This window comes from Balaenoptera acutorostrata, chromosome 15 (genome assembly GCF_949987535.1).
Source record: "Balaenoptera acutorostrata chromosome 15, mBalAcu1.1, whole genome shotgun sequence".
Lineage (NCBI taxonomy): Eukaryota > Metazoa > Chordata > Mammalia > Artiodactyla > Balaenopteridae > Balaenoptera > Balaenoptera acutorostrata.
The window spans coordinates 16,265,965-16,284,308 of NC_080078.1; the positions used below are offsets into that span (position 1 = coordinate 16,265,965).

Genomic DNA, 18,344 nt, shown 5'->3' on the forward strand with positions numbered 1-18,344 from the left:
AGAATTCCAAATAGTTTATGTAGATATTTTTGCTCTCAAGGAGGTGGAGCATAATTTCTCAACTCCTGTAGTATGGGCTACGCATAGTGACTTCCTTCCTAAGAGGAGAATAGGGAAAGGAGGAAAAGAGTAATTTTACAGTGGAATCTGACCAGCACTACCTCAGCCAGGTGATTAAAGTTAACATCAACAGTGATAAATCATCTTGGGCCTTCCCTGGTGGTCCAGTCATTAGGACTCCTTACTTCCACTGCAGGGGGCATGGGTTCGATTCCTGGTCAGGGAACTAAGATCCCACATGCTGCGTGGTGCCGATAAATAAATAAACACAACCTGAAAAAATTGCAAATTAAAAAAAAAGTGATAAATCATCTTGAAGGCAGGTACCCTTGATTATGATGAGATGAAAATGGCATTTTACCTCTGCCTACTCCCCAAACCTATAACCTCTAGTCTACTTCTAGGGAAAACAACATACAAATCTCAATTAAGGGACATTTTATAAAATACCTGACCAGTAATCCTCAAAGTTGTCAAGATCATCAAAAACAAGAAAACCTGGGATTTCCCTGGTGGCGCAGTGGCTAAGAATCCGCCTGCCAATGCAGGGGACACGGGTTCGAGCCCTGGTCCAGGAAGATCTCAAGTGCCTCAGAGCAACTAAGCCCGTGCATCACAACTACTGAGCCTGCGCTCTAGAGCCTGTGAGCCACAACTACTGAGCCCGTGAGCCACAACTACTGAAGTCTGCGTGCCTAGAGCTGGTGCTCTGCAACAAGAGAAGCCACTGCAATGAGGAGCCCACACACCACAACAAAGAGTAGCTCCCTCTCGCCACAACTAGAGACAGCCCGCACACAGCAATGAAGACCCAGCACAGTCATAAATAAATAAATAAATAAATAAAATTAAAAATAAAACCACTACATTATGCCCAAAAAAAAAAGAAAGAAAGAAAAGAAAAGAAAACAAGGAAACCTGGAAAACTCACAGTTAAGAGAAGCCTAAGGAGACGTGATGACACTGGGACAGACAAAGGGCATTAGGTAAAAACTAAGGAAATCTGAATAAAGTATAGACTTAATAATAATAATGTATCAGTACTGATTCATTAATTGTAACAAACGTGAGATGTTAATAGAGGACTGAGTGGGGGGACATATAGGAACCCTCTGTACAATCTTTGCAATTTTTCTGTAAATCTAAAACTTCTGAATAATAAAGTTTATTTTTTTAACATCTCCACATAAGAATGTCTCCTTTCTTCTCCTGAATCCGTAAGTCATATAACTTCTCTGAACTTCAATTTCCCCATCTTGAAATAGGGAAATTATTTTGAATCCTTCCAACTACAATCAATAACAACACTCTCATTTAGTGAATGAATGTTCACTGTGTACTAAAATCTGTGCTAGGCACCCTTTACATGCATTATTCCTGTGTAACCATCACACTGAAACTGTGGGTTAAGATTGTCATTTTTCTTCTTCGTCCACCATGGAAAGAGGCTGCAACTAGACCAAGACACAGAGCTTTGGTTGGTGGAAACCAAATTCAAACTCCGTTATATCTGATGTAAAAGGCTCTAAACCTGTGTTCTTCACTGGCTCAGATCCCTCCTTCCCTCTTCTATGCCCGTTGGTAGATGCTTCCCATCCCAAAGCCTGTTTTGAAAGATGTGCCTCCCCAGCAAACTGCTTGTAACTAAGCATTCTCTTTCATCAATCTCTAAAAATCTCTTTCTTAAGGTTTCTTTCTTTTTTTCTTTAAATTTTTATTGGAGTATAGTTGATTTACAATATTGTGTTAGTTTCAGGTGTACAGCAAAGTGAATCAGTTATACATATACATATATGCACTCTTTTTTAGATTCTTTTCCCATATAGGCCATTACAGAGTATTGAGTAGAGTTCCCTGTGCTATACAGTAGGTCCTTATTAGTTATCTATTTTATATATAGTAGTGTGTATATGTCCACCCCAATCTCCCAACTTATCCCTCCACACACCCCCCAACCCCTTATCCCCTGGTAACCATAAGTTTTCTACATCTGTAACTCTATTTCTGTTTTGTAGATACATTCATCTGTACCCTTTTTTTAGATTCCACGTATAAGTGATATCATATGATATTTGTCTTTCTCTGACTTACTTCCCTCAGTATGACAGTCTCTAGGTCCATCCATATTGCTGCAAAATAGCATTATTTCATTCTTTTTTATGGCTGAGTAATATTCCATTGTATATGTGTACCACATCTTCTTTATCCATTCATCTGTTGATGGACACTTAGGTTGCTTCCATGTCCTAGCTATTGTAAATAGTGCTGCGATGAACACTGAGGTGCATGCATCCTTTCGAATTATGGTTTTCTCTGGATATATGCCCAGGAGTGGGATTGCTGAATCATATGGTAGCTCTAGTTTTAGTTTTTTAAGGAAGCTCCATACTGTTCTCCATAGTGGCTGTACCAATTTACATTCCCACCAACAGTGTAGGAGGTTTCCCTTTTCTCCACACCCTCTCCAGCATTTATTGTTTGTAATTTTTTTGGTGATGGCAATTCTGACCGGTGTGAGGTGATACCTCATTGTAGTTTTGATTTGCATTTCTCTAATAATTAGTGATGTTGAGCATCTTTTTAGCCATCTGTATGTCGTCTTTGGAGAAATGTCTATTTAGGTCGTCTGGCCATTTTTTTGATTGGGTTATTTGTTTTTTTGATATTGAGCTGCATGAGCTGCTTGTACATTCTGGAGATTAATCCCTTGTCGGTTGCTTCATTTGCAAATATTTTCTCCCATTCTGAGGGTTGTCTTTTCATTTTATTTATGGTCTCCTTTGCCATGCAAAAGCTTTTAAGTTCTTTTTTACGGTTTCTGATCAGAAAGGCATCACCAGCAATGACAGCAATCGTTCTTGGAGCATGTACCCTGTGCCAGGCACAGTTCTAAGAACTTTACGCTTACTAACGTAGCACATTCATACAGTAATGGTAGAAGAAACCATTAAAACTCCAGGTTCATATATTGTTGGTGGGAATGTAAAATAGTTCAGCCACTTTGGAAACTAGTTTGGCTGTTCCCCAAAATATTAAATGTAGAGCCACCATATGACCCAGCAATTCCACTCCAAAGTATATACCTAAGAAAATTGAAAACATGCCTTCATACAAAAACTTGCACACAGATATTCACAGCAGCATTAATCATAACAGTCAAAAGAAACAACCCAAATGTTCATCAACTGAAGAATGGATAAACACAATGTGGCATATCCATTCAGTGGAGAATGTTACTTGGCAATAAAACGGAAAGAAGTGGGCTTCCCTGGTGGCGCAGTGGTTAAGAATCTGCCTGCCAATGCAGGGGACACGGGTTCAAGCCCTGGTCTGGGAAGATCCCACATGCCGCGGAGCAACTAAGCCCGTGTGCCACAACTACTGATCTTGCGTGTCTGGAGCCTGTGCTCCGCAACGAGAGGCTGCGATAGTGAGAAGCCTGCGCACCGCGATGAAGAGTGGCCCCCGCTTGCCGCAACTAGAGAAAGACCTCGCACAGAAACGAAGACCCAACACAGCCAAAAAATAAATAAATAAAGTGAAATTCTTTAAAAAAAAAAACAAAAAACGGAAAGAAGTACTGATGCAAGCTACGACAGGGGTGAACCTTGAGACCATAATGCTAAATGAAAGAAGCCAGTCATAAAAGACAGGTTGAATTGTAGGGTATGTGAATTATATATCAGTAAATTTGTTTTTAAAACCCTCCATTTTGCAAATAAGGAAACCATGGCACCGAAATGAGCACACTGCTTAAGATTACACAGCTACTCTGCTGAGCTCATTCAGAACAAAGAAACACGTTTCCAAATAGCAGCCTGATGGTGAATGATTTGGGTTTTGTTTTGTATTTCCCCAACGTTGACAGTCGTTTCTGGACTCCCCTTTTACCTCTGCCTAAGGAACTGCGTAAGTTAGGGTCAGAGCCAGAGATGGGTCAATGGAAGACAATGGTTATTGAGGATAGGCCCTAACAAGGTAGCCCTTGGGATTCTTTCCCTTTACTCTTTCTTCTCGTATGAGTTTATTGCTCCTCTCTCACAGTAGCATGTAAGCTCCAGGAAAGCTGGGCTTTTGTTTTACCTCTGTATCCCCAGCCACTAGTTCAGCGCCTGGCATGATAGATGAAGTGAACAGCAGTTGAAAGAATAAAAGGCAGTGCAGACAGGGAATCAGACAGAGGGAGGTTTCTGACTTTGGTGCTGGTGAAACTCTCAGAGGTGGAAATGGAGTAGGGGTGGGGTGGTGTGCAGCGTCAGAGATCTGAGGTACTTGCGGGAGAGATCTAGGAGAGGTTGGATATACGTATCTAGAAAATATTTCACTGAGAATTCCATACCCAAATGCTTACAGGGACCAGGGAAGTGCCCTCAATCATGACAATGCCCCATTCCTAGACAATAGAGTGGAAAGGACAGTGACAGTCTGGAGAGAATATGCCCCATCTCAAGTGACAGTCATAGGGAGAGCAGGTACAATGTTAACAGATTTTTGGATTTTTCAAGAGAAGCTGAAAACAAGGACTGCCAGGTGAAATATTGTCTGCAAGCCAAGTTTCTCCTGGTCAACCCGTTTCTGACTTGTCGGAGCAAGGTAGACTTGAGTCCTCCCTAGAAGTCTTGGGTATGTGTGGTGGTAGCAGAAGTGTTGGATGCATCTTTCTTAAGATAATGGGTATACTTGGAACAAGTCAATTCTGGGTGGCTCGGGTGGGAGCCAGCTTCTCTAGCTCAGTTTAGTTGTCACTTGTTTTTTAATGATTACATCAAAGAATGATGTTAAGTGTAAAAAGATAGTTGTAAAATAGTACATTTCACAAGATCCCATTTTTTTCGTAATATTTTGAACATACAGTTAGTAAAATAACTGGAGGAATATGCCCAGCAGTTAACAGTGGCCATCTCTGAGGAATGGGGTTATGAAGCACTTCCTCTCTGTACTATGTATTTGTGTATTTGAACTGTTTCATAATGACCATGTATAAAAGAAAAACCAATACTGATTTAAAAAAAATTATAGATCTTTTCTTTTCTAACATTAACTACTATGCATGTTCATATATACGTGCAGGTAAACACAAATACCAAATGATTGACAGTGGTTACCTCAGTAAGGGTGCAGGGCTGGGGTATGTTGACACATGAACGGGAGATCTAGTTTTGCTGTTTTTATTGCTTGAATCTTATACACAGTTGACCCTGGGGTATTGATTCCAGGACCTGCCATGGATACCAAAATCCTCAGATGCTCAAGTCCCACAGTTGGCTCTCCGTATCTGTGTCCCACATCCACAGATTCAACCAATCATTGATCATGTGGTACTGTATGAAGTATTGATTGGGAAAAAAACCACGTATAAGTGGACCTGTGCAGCTCAAACCCGTGTTCAAGGGTCAACTGGAATATGTACTCCTGGACTGTAGAAAAATGTGAAAAACTTCAGTGCCCAACACTCCAATCCACCCATCCAGAAGTAGAACAAATTGCCCAGGTGGGAAGGAGAAAACCTTTATCAGGACATGGACAATATTGTCCTCATCCCTCCCCAACCCCAATCCCCCCCAGGTGACCCACACACACTCAAAGAGGAGCCAAGGGGCCTCATTGTAACACTCATTTTTATATAAATATCTGCAAGTCATGTTACAGAATAAGCCCCACCGGGGAAAAAAGTCAATGTTATGTTTTTGTTAAACCGACCCCTGCCTTCTAGGTTGGGCCCCAGCCTGGGGGCACCTGCTGCTTTGGGAAGGCTGGGGCTGCTGCCAAGAGGCTGCTGAAGAAGCTGCCTGTGTGGCCCACCCCCGGGCCGACCCCCTTCTTTGGTGTGTGGTACATGGTGACCTTCTCTGGCCCCCCTTAAGGAGCCTGCGGCAGGGTACTGGGGAACAGGGTTCTGGAGACAAAGGCCCAGGACTCCTGGGGGCACTTGGAAATAGAGTGGGGGGGACCAAGCCACTAAGAGGTGGAGTCTGAAGCTTAGAGGTTGTGCCTTTGGGGATGGGGGCACACAGAGGTAACAGGAACAGGTGGGGGGAACCTGGGCTGACAGCCAAGCAGGAAGCATTTGCCCTTCTTTCTAGCCTAGGTACCCAGGTCCCTTTTCCTGTTGGTCCACCTCCTGCTGGGCCCCAGATTTCCAGGGATAAGCCCTGGGTTCCTGCCTGTTCCCTCCCAGCTCTCCCCCCTGCAATCCCCCCTCCCCCCACAGAGAGGCCAGAGGCTAGGAACACAGCACCAGTCTTAGGATTTAATTAACCAGGAAGGGGGATTATTGGGAGGGGCACCCCTGTAAAAATGTACAAAAGGTCTGGGGGGCTATGTGGAAGGGGAGATAAATATGTACATGGAACCCCCCTTCCTTTAGCCCCTCCTCCCCCAGCCCTGAGAGGGCATGAGGACTTGGGTGGTAGGTGAAGAGGAGGGGGGCACTTTGGCCTCTGGCTTAGTGAGCCCTTGGGGAGGCAGGCCAAGGGCCTAGGGGCCCTCAGAAGGGGTGATGGTGCACCTCAGGAGATCACGAGCTATGACCTCTGAAATGACCCCTACTCTCATGTACACACACACACACACACACACACACGCACACACACACACCTCTCTAAAGGCTTGTGACCTCTGCCCTCCCAGTGACCCCAAGATCCAACTGATGCTTGATCTAGTGGGGGTTGGGGCTTACTGCTCCCAGATTCCACGACCTCAGAGGTGGCTGGTGAGGTCATGACCTCTGCCCTCCAGCCCTGGCTTGAAACCTCAGCTCTAGAACCTTGTCAAAAGAAAAGGGGGATGGAGCTATGCCCCTGCCCCTCCCCTTCCCTCACCTGTCAGCCCGGGCTGGGCCAGGGGCCCGAGGTGGGGAACTAGGCCGAGGGGCCGGCACAAGCGGAGGAGGTGCCCCCAAAAGGGCTCCTGGCGGGGTCTTGCTGAGAAGGTGAGGGGTTCCTGGGGCCGCAGTTGGCGGCGGCGGTGGAGCCAAGCGGCTGTATAGCAGGGGATGGGCAGGCTCTAGACCGTAGAGGCGGGCAGCGGCCACGGCCCCTGGGCCAGTCAGCTCCTCACCCGCCTCATAGAAGCGGGGTGGCCTAGAGAGGCGAGGGGGCCCTGCCAACCAGGCTGGCTCCAGGAAGCCAGCACAGCGCTCTGGAGGACTAGGGCCCAGAAAGGGGGGTGGCCGGGGCCTCTCAAACAGCAGGTGAAGGCCTTGAGGCCCGGCGGCAGCAGCGGCGGCGGCGGCGGCGGCAGCAGCGGCAGCTGCGGCGGCAGCCTCCTCCTTCCGCTCTTCCTTTACCCGCACCGATTCCTTGGCTGGCCTGGCCCCTTCCTCGCCAGCCCGCGCCTTGGGAGTAGCAGGAGAAACTCGGAGCTGGGGCCGTGAGAAGGGGAGGTCCCTGGGGCAGGTGAGGGAGGAGAGGATGAAGGTACTCCGGAGGTCGGACCGAGGTAATAAGGGAGGGCGGACGGCAGGGCAGCGGGGGGCTGGCGGGGAAGCACACCTGTCTTTCTCCTCCTTAGTGAGAGAGGGCTCCCTCCGCTCCACAGGCCGCTCCTTGTCTGAGCCTGGTGTCCGGGCAGCCTCAGGGGGCCGGACCCAGGCAGGAAAGGCCAGAGGACTGCGGTGCAGGCGGCCCCATGGGTCTGGGGGGGAGGCGAAGGCTGGTGGGGCCCCTGGGCTTTCTTTCTGGGCAAAGACGGCGCCGGAGTCTAGACAGAAGACAAAGTAGAAACTGATGGGAGCCAGGAGTGGGAGGTCTCACTCAGGCGTCCTCCCAGCCCCCTGCCTGAGCACAGGAGCCCACTGCCCCCACCCCACCCCGTCCAGCACTCACTGAATGTGGGGCTGCCCAGGCCTCCAAAGGCCCCGTTGGAGAGGGCAGCCAAGGAGGCGAAGCTTGTGGGACGCCCAAAGGGATCTGTAGGAGAAAGGGGGATGGTCAGAGCACTGGGCGGGGCCAGCTCTGAGCAGGCATCAAGGACTGGCAGGGAAGAGGCTGATCACCAAGCAGGCCCCAGAAAAGCACTGAGCTTTAAGGTGCAACGTGTTATTTAACCTCACAAGCTCCATGAGGCAGACGGAAACATTTCCACTTAAAGATGATTAAACAGGCTCAGAAAGGTGAAGTGACTTGCCAATCAATGGTCATCTAACCAGTGAGTGGAACCCCCAATCCAGGGCCTCTGACTCCAGAGGTCAGGCTCTTACCCCACAACCCCCGACACCAGCCACCCAGACCAGCTCTACAGCAAGCCACTCGCCTGAAAGCCTCTGCTAGTTTCCTCCCACCTGCATGCAGGGCTGCTCTCAACCTGACCCTAACTTTGTATATACGTCACATAGCCAGTCAGAACATGTAACTAGCAAGCTATGGGAATCTCACAATTTCCTCTTCTAGGAACACCTTTCCCTAGGCCAGCCGGCTCAACTCCTCCTCGTCCATCCAAACCCAGGATAAATCTCCCCAAGAAGCCTGCCAAGATCACTGGGAGCCAGTGACCACGCTCTCTGCTGGGCCTGCACAACTTTCCTCCACCCCACTCTCCCAGGTGGCACACTCCCCACTACCACTGGCTAATTAGAGACAGTGACTGAGCTGTCAGAGATTGGCAATTACTCTGCCCTTCCCTATCCCATTTTACAGAGGATGAGATCAAGGCTCAGAGGGGGTAGAGTAACCTGCCCAAGGTCACAAAGCAAGTGGAACCAGGTCTACCCTCCATTCCAGCTGCCTCTCAGGTCTAACTTCTATCCCCAGCTTAACACCTCCTGGAACTCAGGGACAAGGCTTAGGTTGCCCAACATGCCTTTGGCTCTTACCAATGTGGGTGCTGGGGCTCAGAAAGGGTCCGTGGGCCCCGGGAGCTGCCGTGAAAGGATTGGCTGCAGCGTGGACGGCACCTGGGGCAGAGAGGCGGGAGATTCTGATGAGGCTGAGTGGACGCAAGGTGGGCCTCGGGCTACAGGTGGGCAACCTCAGGCCCAGAGAGGGCTGGCCAGACTCACCAGTCGCAGTGAAGAGGGAGGCGGCCGGGTGGGAGAGCTCCTGCCCAGGGGGCAGGGCCCCATAGGGCCCCGGAAGGCAGGGCAGGAGGTCGTTCCGAAAGTCAAGCTTGTGGGAGTCGCCCTGCATGGGACAGGGAGAGGGGCAGTGAGTGAGGAGCCAGGTGTGGTCCCGCTCTTGCTCTTCCACCCCGAGGCCCCCTCCGAGGGCTGCCTGGCGCCAAGACAGGGCTTGGGTGGGCCTCTGTCTCTCTCAGAGCCTTCTCTGACCACCCCCCAGTTAGCAAGAGAACCTAGTGCTAACTTTGGAATTGCTCAGGCAGTGACCAGGGACAGGAGGGAACATTTCTGGCCAAGATTCTGCCAAGCTCTGCTGAAGGTAGACGCCCAGAGCTCTGGCAGGCCCGCTCTCCCCAGCCCTCCGGCCCCAGTACCTTCATCTTTTCCTGGTGTCTCAGGATCATGTAAGCCACGCGCACGTGCATGGCACACCACTTCCCTGGTTTCTGCCGCCCCAGAAGGATGACCAAAGGGAAAGGGAAGGAAAGAATGTTCACTCGTCACCCACTCCAGACCTGGCCCTGGGCCCAGCCTTGCCACACAACGTCCCCACTCATCACCCCTACACCTGAGGGATGACTAGGTTCATTTCACAGCCTAGGAAACTGAGGCTCAGAGAGATAAACTGTCTTGCCCAAGGTCCCACGACCAGCTGTGTCTGAACCCAGGTCTGCAGTTTGCAAGCCTTTCGCTTCCTGCTGTTCCACATCTGGCTGCCTCCACGTCTTGGGCTTCTTGCTTATTCCCAAGCAAGACCCTCCAGCAAGACCCTCCCCTCACGCAAACACCCTGACGCCAGCCCCCAGCCTCATGCAGCCTGAGGTCCTCACCAAACTCACCCTCAAAGGTGGCCGGAAATGGTCAGGGATCTGGGAATAGCAAAGCAGAGATTGGCAGCAGTTCAGACCTGTTTACTGACCTGGGCACCTCATCTCCACAGTCCCCAGTGCCCCCCCAAACACCTCCCTGAGACTGTATGCAGCTCCCTCAAACCTTTCCTTTCCCCATCTCTCCCACTCCGGGCACCTCCCCTCCAGCACCAAGTTACTGAACCTGGCTCCAAGGAGGTGCCCTGCTTGGAAGGCTGCAGAGTGGGTCAGTGGGCAGGCAGGACAGGTTTCTCAGAGAAAAAGAGTAGCTATCTGATAAACAGCTTTATATAATGAAGATCTGCTTAAGATTTCTTTAGAAAAAAGCCTTTACTATTGTTAAAAGAAGCTGGAAAACCTCTGGTCTAGTCTCTCCTTTAGGAAACAGATCCTGTGCTTTTCATGATGTTCCCAAAGCCCTGGGCTTTAAGGCTGCTCCCCACGTCACTTCACAGAGAAGCAGCTTATCTTTTCATTGTTTTATGGACAAAACTTCCTGGTATGATGTCATTTGAAAAACAGAGTGCTGTGACTTAAAAAATTCGAAAACCCCTACAAAAACCACCGTCCTAGGAATCTTATTTCTGGGGCGACTTCATGAAATTCCTATCTCTCATGCCTGAGAAATCCTTCATTTACAGAAATTCCCTCTTCTCAGATTCTCAGGGACACCCCTGACCATATATATTAAAGGGAGGAATCAGTGGTTCACTCTCAAGTCAACCCTGCTCTCCCTCAACAGATCTTCCAACTCCCTGAGGACCTGCCTTGGCCCCCCCCCTCACCTGTGTCCCCTTTTGGGGAAGCCCGCTCGGCACTGGCCCCAGTCGTGGTGGCAGCTCGGGGTTCGTGCTCTGGGAAAGGGGAGTGGAGGGATCAGTCAGGAGAGCTGACACCAGGCATAAAAGGGGTCTAAAACCAAGCTGGGGGCTGGGACAGGGAGGGAGCATGGCTTTGGAGAAACCTGGGTCCATAAGAGGAGGGCAGGAGGATGGGCATGGTTTTGGGGAATGGGAAGGTAAGTGGATCCAGGGGTATCTGGGTTCGTAAGGGGTGGGAGGTGGTGGTGTCGTCTGGATTGGGAGCTCACCTTGGGCTGGAAGGCCCCCTGCAGGGAGCCAAAGGAGACAGCCGGCGGGAGGCCCGGAGGTAGGCCGGGCACTGCGGGAGGGAAGGCCGTGTACGGCTGTGGAGAGAAGGGGACTAGTCCAAGCTGGGGGTGGAGGTGCAGCCCATCTGTGGTCTGCCCATCAGTCCTCTGGCCTCCACCCTAAATCCCCCCCCAGGGAGCTCTCCCAGGCTCAAGGCTCTTGCTTTTGAAGCTGAAGACTGGACCCCAACAATCAGGGCCACACGCATTGATGCATCCATGCCCACACACCACAAAAACCACACACACACACACGCACACTCACACACACACACACACACTCACATTATGCCGGAAAAGGCCTTCCATCTTTCCTGGATATTTCTCAAACTAGGGAAGAGAAGGGAAGAGTAAGCTGCCAGCCAGGAACCCAGGGCCTTCCCCTGGAAGCCATACCCTCCCCCCAGGCCTCTGAGCCTCATCACCGGCCCAATGAGGAGCTCACCATGTGGGGGCCGTGGGGTGGCAGCAGGCCCGGGGGGTAAGGGGTGAAGTGCTGGTGGGTGTGCTGGTGGGTGTGCTGGTGCTGGTGGTTGTGCTGGTGGAACTGGAAGGCCAGGGGCCGGGCGGAGCCCCCTGCCCCCACCACCTCGGGGCCACCCTGGGCATTCAGGTAGCGAGAGTTCAGGTCCTGGCCGATCAGGTCCTGCTCTGTGGGAGGGGAGGGGGAGAAGGCTTTAACATCTGTAGTCACCGTGTCAGCCTCCTTGGGCCTGGGTGACTGGCCTTCCCTTCTGGCCTTGGGCCACTCCCTCCTCACGCCCTGCTGCTTGCTAAGGTCCAGATGTCCCGAAGCCAGCTGGGCCCAAGCCCGGGGCCATGGCCCCCCACCCCCCGGCCAGGACCCCAAACTCACCAGAAAGGGCGTTAGCGGCTGAGGCCCCAGGGTGCCCTGGCACCTGCAGCAGGGGTGGGGGCGGGGGCAGGGCAGGGCCAGGGGAGAATAAGGAGGGGTGGGGGGGTGGGGGTGCGGGCCGCAGCCCGGGTGGGGGGAAGCTGTGGGTGGACAAAGGCAGGGGCAGTGAGGGCGTCGGGGGCCGGTGGGTGAGCTGCGCGGACGAGGAGGAGGCAGATGAGGAGGAAGAGGACGAAGAGGATGATGAGGGGGGAGGCTGAGCCACGGGAGGGGCCGGGGCCTTGGGGGGCGGCCGTGAAGAGCTGGGGAGAGAAGTGGGGAGATGAGTGAGGGATTGGGAGGTGCCAGCTCTGACGGGAGGAGGTCAGAAGCCTGGGCGATACCTTGACCCTGGTTCTCCAACATGGAAGGTGGTAGAACCTGGCCCCCAGGACCCCCACCCACCGACCCGGGGAACCCATCCTCAGACTGAGGTACCTCCCACACCCAACAGCCCCCTCTCTCCCTCTCTAGGTCTCTTTTTCCACACAGCTGCCTCTGACACCTCTGGCCATGTGACTTTCCCTTTTCTGACTCGACCACAGCACAAAACATATCGTTCACTTTGACGCTTAATTACGACAGGCCACCTGGGTTCCCACCCTAAGACAGTGGAAGCAGCACCGCCCTGGCCTGGCCTAGGAGTCAGGAGACCTGAATTCTAGGCCCATCTTGCCATTAACACCCTAGGTGACCTTGAGCAAGTCACTGCCCCTCTCTGAGCCTTAGTTTTCCCAATAATAAGAGAATGATAATGATGGTAACAATAATAACAAAGATAGCATCGATGATAATAATAGTGTCAGTGATTCTTACCCTTTAGTAAGCACTTACTGTAGGCCAAGTGCTGTCACCTGCTTTATATGCTAATCCAAGTCTCCAACATTCCACATCACCTTCCCAATTGCTGCCGCATCCATGGAACCCCCTGTACCATTTACTTCTTTAACTTAACTCAGTTTGTTTTTACTTAGCCTCACCAAGCAGTAACACGTGAAATAAAGGGATTGAGGAACTACTCATATTTTTTTAAAGCACATCAGAACTGAAAAAATTTTACTCACATAACATCTAAAATGCGCTCACATACCACTAACAAAGAGCGTACACACTTTGGGAAACACTGCATTAACTCGTAATTAATCCTCACAACAGCTTTACAATGAAGGTACTATTATTTCACTTTACATAAAAAAGAAATCGAGGCTCAGAGAGATTAAGTGACTTGTCGAAAATCACACAGCCATTAAGTGGCAGAGCAAGAATTTGAATCCAGGTCTGACTGACTCCAAAGCCAGCACTCTTAATCATCATGTCAGCATTTCCCAAAGTATGTTCCAAAGAACACTATTCCTAACAGATGTGCCTTGCGAAAATGTCTCACCAGCAAATAAGACTGGGAAACGGCACAAACTGGATTCCCCTCTATGTGAATGTATAAAGGGTTCTGATAAGTCCTGTAGTAATCTCTTCAGATTTGTTCCACCCAGCGTCTCTCAAACTTTTTAGCCTCCGAATCCCTTTTCAAGTCATATCCCACAGGTACCATCCCATGTCCCAGCCACAGAACGCAGGGGTTGACACCAAAACAACCAGGCCTTTCCAGACCAGGCCAAACCCCTGGACCACTTACCTGCCAGTGCTGAGGTCCAGGCTGCTGCCATAGGGGGAAGTGCGGAGGCCGAAAGGCGAGACCCGAAGCTGCAGCTGGGGCTGGGGTGGGGGTGGCAGACTGGGGGCGGCCGGCAAGGGTGCAGGGGGTGAGACAGGAGGCCGAGGGGCCGGTGGAGGCGGTGGTTCCTTCGGGGGGAAAGGCACTAGCAGCGGGTCGGGCCCTGGGGGCTGTTCCTGGCTCCGCTCCAGGCCCGACACTTTAGGGACTACGGAGAGTTTTGCTTCACAGTTCCCATTGAAGGCGCCGTGGGGGCCCGAGGCTGTGAAGGCAGGACGGCAGATATATTCAGTTGAGGTCCACGCTCACCCAATTTCCCTCCCTTGTCTCCAACCCCAGCCCTTGGGACCAACCTTTGCTGGTTGAGACAGTAAAGGACGGGTCAAGGTCATCATCGGAGACCTGGGGAAGAAAGACAGGGACAGGGTCAGGTTCTGGTCAGGTCAGGCCCTCACTCAGGAAGGCCAACAACCTCTGGAGTCTGCTAGGAACTGGTAGTGGTGACAAGTCTATTCCACCAACTTAGCTGAAATCCACCAAAGATTGTGAGCTCTAGGGGGCCCTGTGCTTGGGGAAAAGGGCAGAGCAACTGAGCCTGAGAATCTGATAGGCTGGGAAGACTGAACTGAGGCAGCACGGAAGTAGCAGAGAAACAAGCAAATCAAAAATGTCAGATATCACTAACTGCTGGCTCAGATGCCTACCTCGCTTACAGATTTGTTTGATCCATAAATGTTAGCAAAATTTTTAAACTAATTGCTGATATTTAGAAATCCGGAGATTCCTCATAAAAACTCAGACTTGCAGGTTCTCTTGAGAATGGGCCCCTATTCTCCCAATAGCGGCTGCCCCGTTCGGATAGACAAGTACTGTTTGTTTCACCACAGTTCCTGTCCAGCCAACTTTTTAAACTACTGCAAGACACACATCAGGGAGTACAAATTTAGTTAGTTACAGGAGTATAGCACCAACCGTTAGAACACACTTTCAAAATTAGCACATCAGCCCTAAGGATAAAATGAAATACACCTTTACAGGATATGTTCTTAAACTGACTACAACGGTTCAGCGTTCTCACTGCCATGGCCATGGTCTCAACTCAGACTCTAATCTACAGGAACAGACTAATGGCCAGCAGGAAGGACCAACTGGATTCCACAGCCACCCCAGGTTTCCGTGGAGAACCACTGGTGTCTCCAAGGGCTTTGGAAAGGATGGCACAGCAAGGCATGGGCCTTTGAGTCTTTGGTCAACTGGCTCTAGTTACCAAATATAACCTGTCACTTACTTTCTCAATCCCCCGCCCCATACTTCCTCCCCAAAAATCTAATTCTGGCTCAACCTAACACACGTTCCCCACTTAAGGAGAGACTCTGTCTGCTGCACAAGGAAACCTTTAAGCTGCAGTTCATTTTATGAGCTGTAATACTGCCCACCCAACAAGTTCTAGCCCCACTCACCCTCTCGTCCAGATCGCTTTCCGCGTCACACTGGGGAGAAGGAAAGACAGAGGTGTCACAAGAGGGAAGAGGAGTCGGGGCAAAGGTCGAGAGGGGAGTTTCAGACAGGGAGCGAAAGGGGAGGGGCTGGTACAGGTGGAAGGCACTTACTATGTATCCAGCTTCCAGAGAATGACGGGAGGAGGCCTGAGAAAGACCAGAGTCCAGAGGTAAGGGAGGCTGACTGGCGAGGCCTTTGGATAAAGTCTAAACTGCCCGGCAAGGCACTCAAGGCTCCTCATGACCTATTCTCAATCTCTTTCTACTGCCCACCCCTTGTTCTCAATGCTCTGGCAATTTTTCAAATATACCAGATTCTCGCATCTCTGTGTTTTCGCCCAAAACAACTTAGCCCTGTTTCTCTTCTTAGCAAATTTATGACTATCCTTCAAGGCCTGACTAAGACATCCCAGGGGGCTTTCCCTAACCACAACCCTCCTCCCATCCCCCAGACAGAATGAGTGGCTTCCTCATGTGGGTTTCTGCAGCATCTCTCCCAGATCTCTGCCTTCTGTTGCTTCTCAGGTTTTCATCTAGGTATTTGCTCAAAGACTGCTTCTTTCCTGCTACAATGACACCGACTTGAAAAGTTGTGCAGAGACCATATCTAACTTACGATTCAACTAAGTCCCTTTGCTACATTTCTGAATTACCAATATGTTTAAGGCAAACGTAGTGTCAGCCAAAAGCAGGCAAGTCTGATTACGGACATGTCTTTGTCAGACTTGGATGGGGCAGTGGAACCTCAAATTTGTTCTGCCTTTCTCTTTGCCCTTAGAGACTGGGGTCACCGTTTACCATGGGTAGCAGAACTGCTGACGGAAAATGGGTCTATGTGAAGAACGTTCAACAGAGAGTTGTAAAGGACAGGGATTTGGGATAAGCTCACCTCTTTCCTTCTCCGCTTATTGGGCCATTTTCGGGCCCGATCCCCAGAAGGCCGGCCAGGCTCTCGATCAGAGCTGTCCCCTGGCTCCCCAGTTGCCCCACTGGAGCCCCCCCTCTTCCGCTTCCCAGAATGCTTCAGCCGATGCTCCAGTCGCTCTGGGGGCTGAAGAGACGCATCCTTCTGTGGAGGAGAAGGTGGAACGACAGTAGATGGAGAAAGGAAAGCTCCGACCTCTCTAAGGGTGACCAGGCTACCAAAGTGGCTCTCAGGCCAGGTAACCTGGTTGGTCCCTGGAGACTAGCTCTACCTCCTCCCACCCCAGGGTGGGGCAGCGGTCTGGCCAGAGGAGCCGGTTGCTCTGGTTTGGGGTGCCAGCATTCCCCCCTCAACTCCACCCCCTCCAGGCACCGTACCCTTCTCTCTGGCCCTCTGAAAAGGTCCCCGGCCCCACGAGGCCCCACCTGCAAGGCCTCGAGGCTGGCGAAGCTGGCGATGGCGAAACCATCGATCAAGTCCTCCTCCTCTTCTTCTTCCTCCTCAGGCTCCTCCTCAGCCTCCCCATCGTCTGCGCCCCCCTCCTCCTCCTCCTCCTCCTCTTCCTCCCCGCGGCTGCCCGAGCCAGCAGGCCGCTTCCGAGCTCGGGGTCGCGGGGGTCGAGGCCTAGGACGCGGCCGCCGCCGTCTCGGGCCTCCGGGCCGCTCTCCAGACGAAGCTGACGACCAGGGCCTGGCGGGCGGCGGCGGCGACGACGACGACGAGGAGCCGCGCGGGGCGGCCAACAGGGCCCGGGGCGCGTCGCCGCCGGGACCTCGGCGGCGCCGCTGCTCCCGGTCTCGGTCTCGGCGCGAGCAGCGCCGCCGCCGCCGCTCCCCCTCAGCGGCCCAGCCAGGGCCCGGAGCCGCGGCCGCTGCCGTCTCCATGGCGACCGCCCTCAGCGCCGCATCCGGAGGCGGCGGGCCCCGAAACGGCCTGTCCGCAGGCCCGGGGTCGCAGGCGCGGCGCTGGCGGCTGCACAGAGACGAGAGGGCCACGGCTTCCCCTTTAAAGCAGGATCTGCTGGCCCCGAGCTTGCCCCAAGGCCAAGGCCCGGGGAGCCGGCGCCGCCCCCGGGGCGACAAGCCTGAGAGCCCCCCCTGTGGGGCCGGCGGGGCCAAGACGACGAAAACGGGGCGGTCGTCCCTTTAAGGCAAGGCCTCAAGCTGTCCGGTCCCTGGCCCCTTTAAGACGACCCGACGGTGTCCGACCGGCCTAGTTCGGTGGCCGCCCCCTGCCAGGGGTCGAGACAACTCTCCCCGAGGAAGAGGAAGGGCCACCCCTTTACCAGGGGCCGAAAGCTCGCCCCGAAACGCAGACCTCCCCTTTAAAAGTGCCTCAAGTCCGCCGGCTAAAAGAGGCCACCCCTTTAAAGAGTCCAGGGTTCTCCAAACAGCAGGCCGCCCCTTTAAGGGCTCGGGAGTTAGTTTCTAGTCCTCCACAAGCAGCCACTTCCCCTTTAAGTTGAATTTAAAAGACTTCTTGCGTGGGGGAGAAGTGGCGGTGAGAATTCCCACTAGCTCCACTTCTCCCAACAGTTCAGTTCTCAATTTGTCAGCGTCTGTTCGGTGGCTTCCCCTTTAAAGGCTGGCGTTGTAGTCTGCCGAAATCAGTGGCCACCCCTTTAAGGAGATTTAAAGGGGCCTCTTCCAGGCCCAGCTCTTCCAGCCTCCGCCTCCGGTCGCCATGAAAGGCGCGAGGTGGGGGGCGGGGCCGCGGGGGCCAGCCCTCCAAAGCCCCGGATGTGAGGCAACGGTGACGGGTAAAGCTTGTCTGTCTGCCGACATAAAAGTCTCTTCCTCCTTTCCTCCGTCTCCGTCTGACTTGCGTCTTAAGGGATCCGGAACGGCTGTTGGGTAGGGAGGGAACCCCAGCTCACCCTCCTGTCGTCTCCTTGGAGTCTTGGGCCTCTTCTCCGCCAGGACTTCCCTGCCCCTCCTCCCTCTTCCTTCTCAGCCTACGCCTCCTTCCTCTCTCGGCCTCCTCCCACTCTCCGCCCCCTTCCCCCTCACCCCTCTACAGCCTTAGTCGTTGATAGGTTGAGAAGTGTACGTCAAGGCGAAGGGCGGAGTCAAACTCGGGGGAGTGAGTAATATGTAACCGCCCTCAAATCTTGGATTGGGTATACGTCAGATTAGCTCCGCCCTTCATCAAATCTTGTGACTCGACTGGTCAGAAGTAGGTGCTTGGGGCGGTTCTCCAGATGACCCCGCCTCTTCCTG

At 52.4% G+C, this 18,344-nt stretch overlaps 1 protein-coding gene across 3 annotated transcripts; it reads right to left on the minus strand.

The window, feature by feature from the left end:
* Positions 1-5,660: 5,660 nt before the first annotated feature.
* On the minus strand, positions 5,661-18,106 carry FBRS (fibrosin). Of its 3 annotated transcripts, XM_007186414.3 has the most exons (18): positions 16,551-18,106; positions 16,090-16,269; positions 15,312-15,347; positions 15,162-15,191; positions 14,055-14,103; positions 13,663-13,963; positions 11,991-12,292; positions 11,580-11,785; positions 11,420-11,464; positions 11,075-11,170; positions 10,770-10,838; positions 9,955-9,984; positions 9,490-9,561; positions 9,059-9,179; positions 8,873-8,953; positions 7,887-7,970; positions 7,554-7,761; positions 5,661-7,448 (listed from the first exon to the last, which is right to left on the minus strand). In XM_007186414.3, the coding sequence occupies exons 1-18, from the start codon at positions 17,007-17,009 to the stop codon at positions 6,878-6,880; spliced, it is 2,940 nt and encodes a 979-aa protein (XP_007186476.3). In that variant the 5' UTR covers positions 17,010-18,106; the 3' UTR covers positions 5,661-6,877. The 3 variants fall into 3 exon arrangements, with proteins under 3 accessions (XP_007186476.3, XP_057385625.1, XP_057385626.1); XM_057529642.1 differs by lacking the exon at positions 11,420-11,464; XM_057529643.1 differs by lacking the exon at positions 10,770-10,838.
* Between the last annotated feature and the right edge of the window lie 238 nt (positions 18,107-18,344).

What these genes read in the sequence shown, in the direction of transcription:
- FBRS (XM_007186414.3), bottom strand. Translation starts at nt 17,009, where the DNA reads ATGGAGACGGCAGCGGCCGCGGCTCCGGGCCCTGGCTGGGCCGCTGAG. An exon ending in CTCTGGAAGCTGGATACATA is followed by an intron (nt 15,192 to 15,311) that starts GTAAGTGCCTTC and finishes CCTTCTCCCCAG; the next exon opens with TGTGACGCGGAAAGCGATCT. An exon ending in ACTAAGGAGGAGAAAGACAG is followed by an intron (nt 7,449 to 7,553) that starts GTGTGCTTCCCC and finishes CACCTGCCCCAG; the next exon opens with GGACCTCCCCTTCTCACGGC.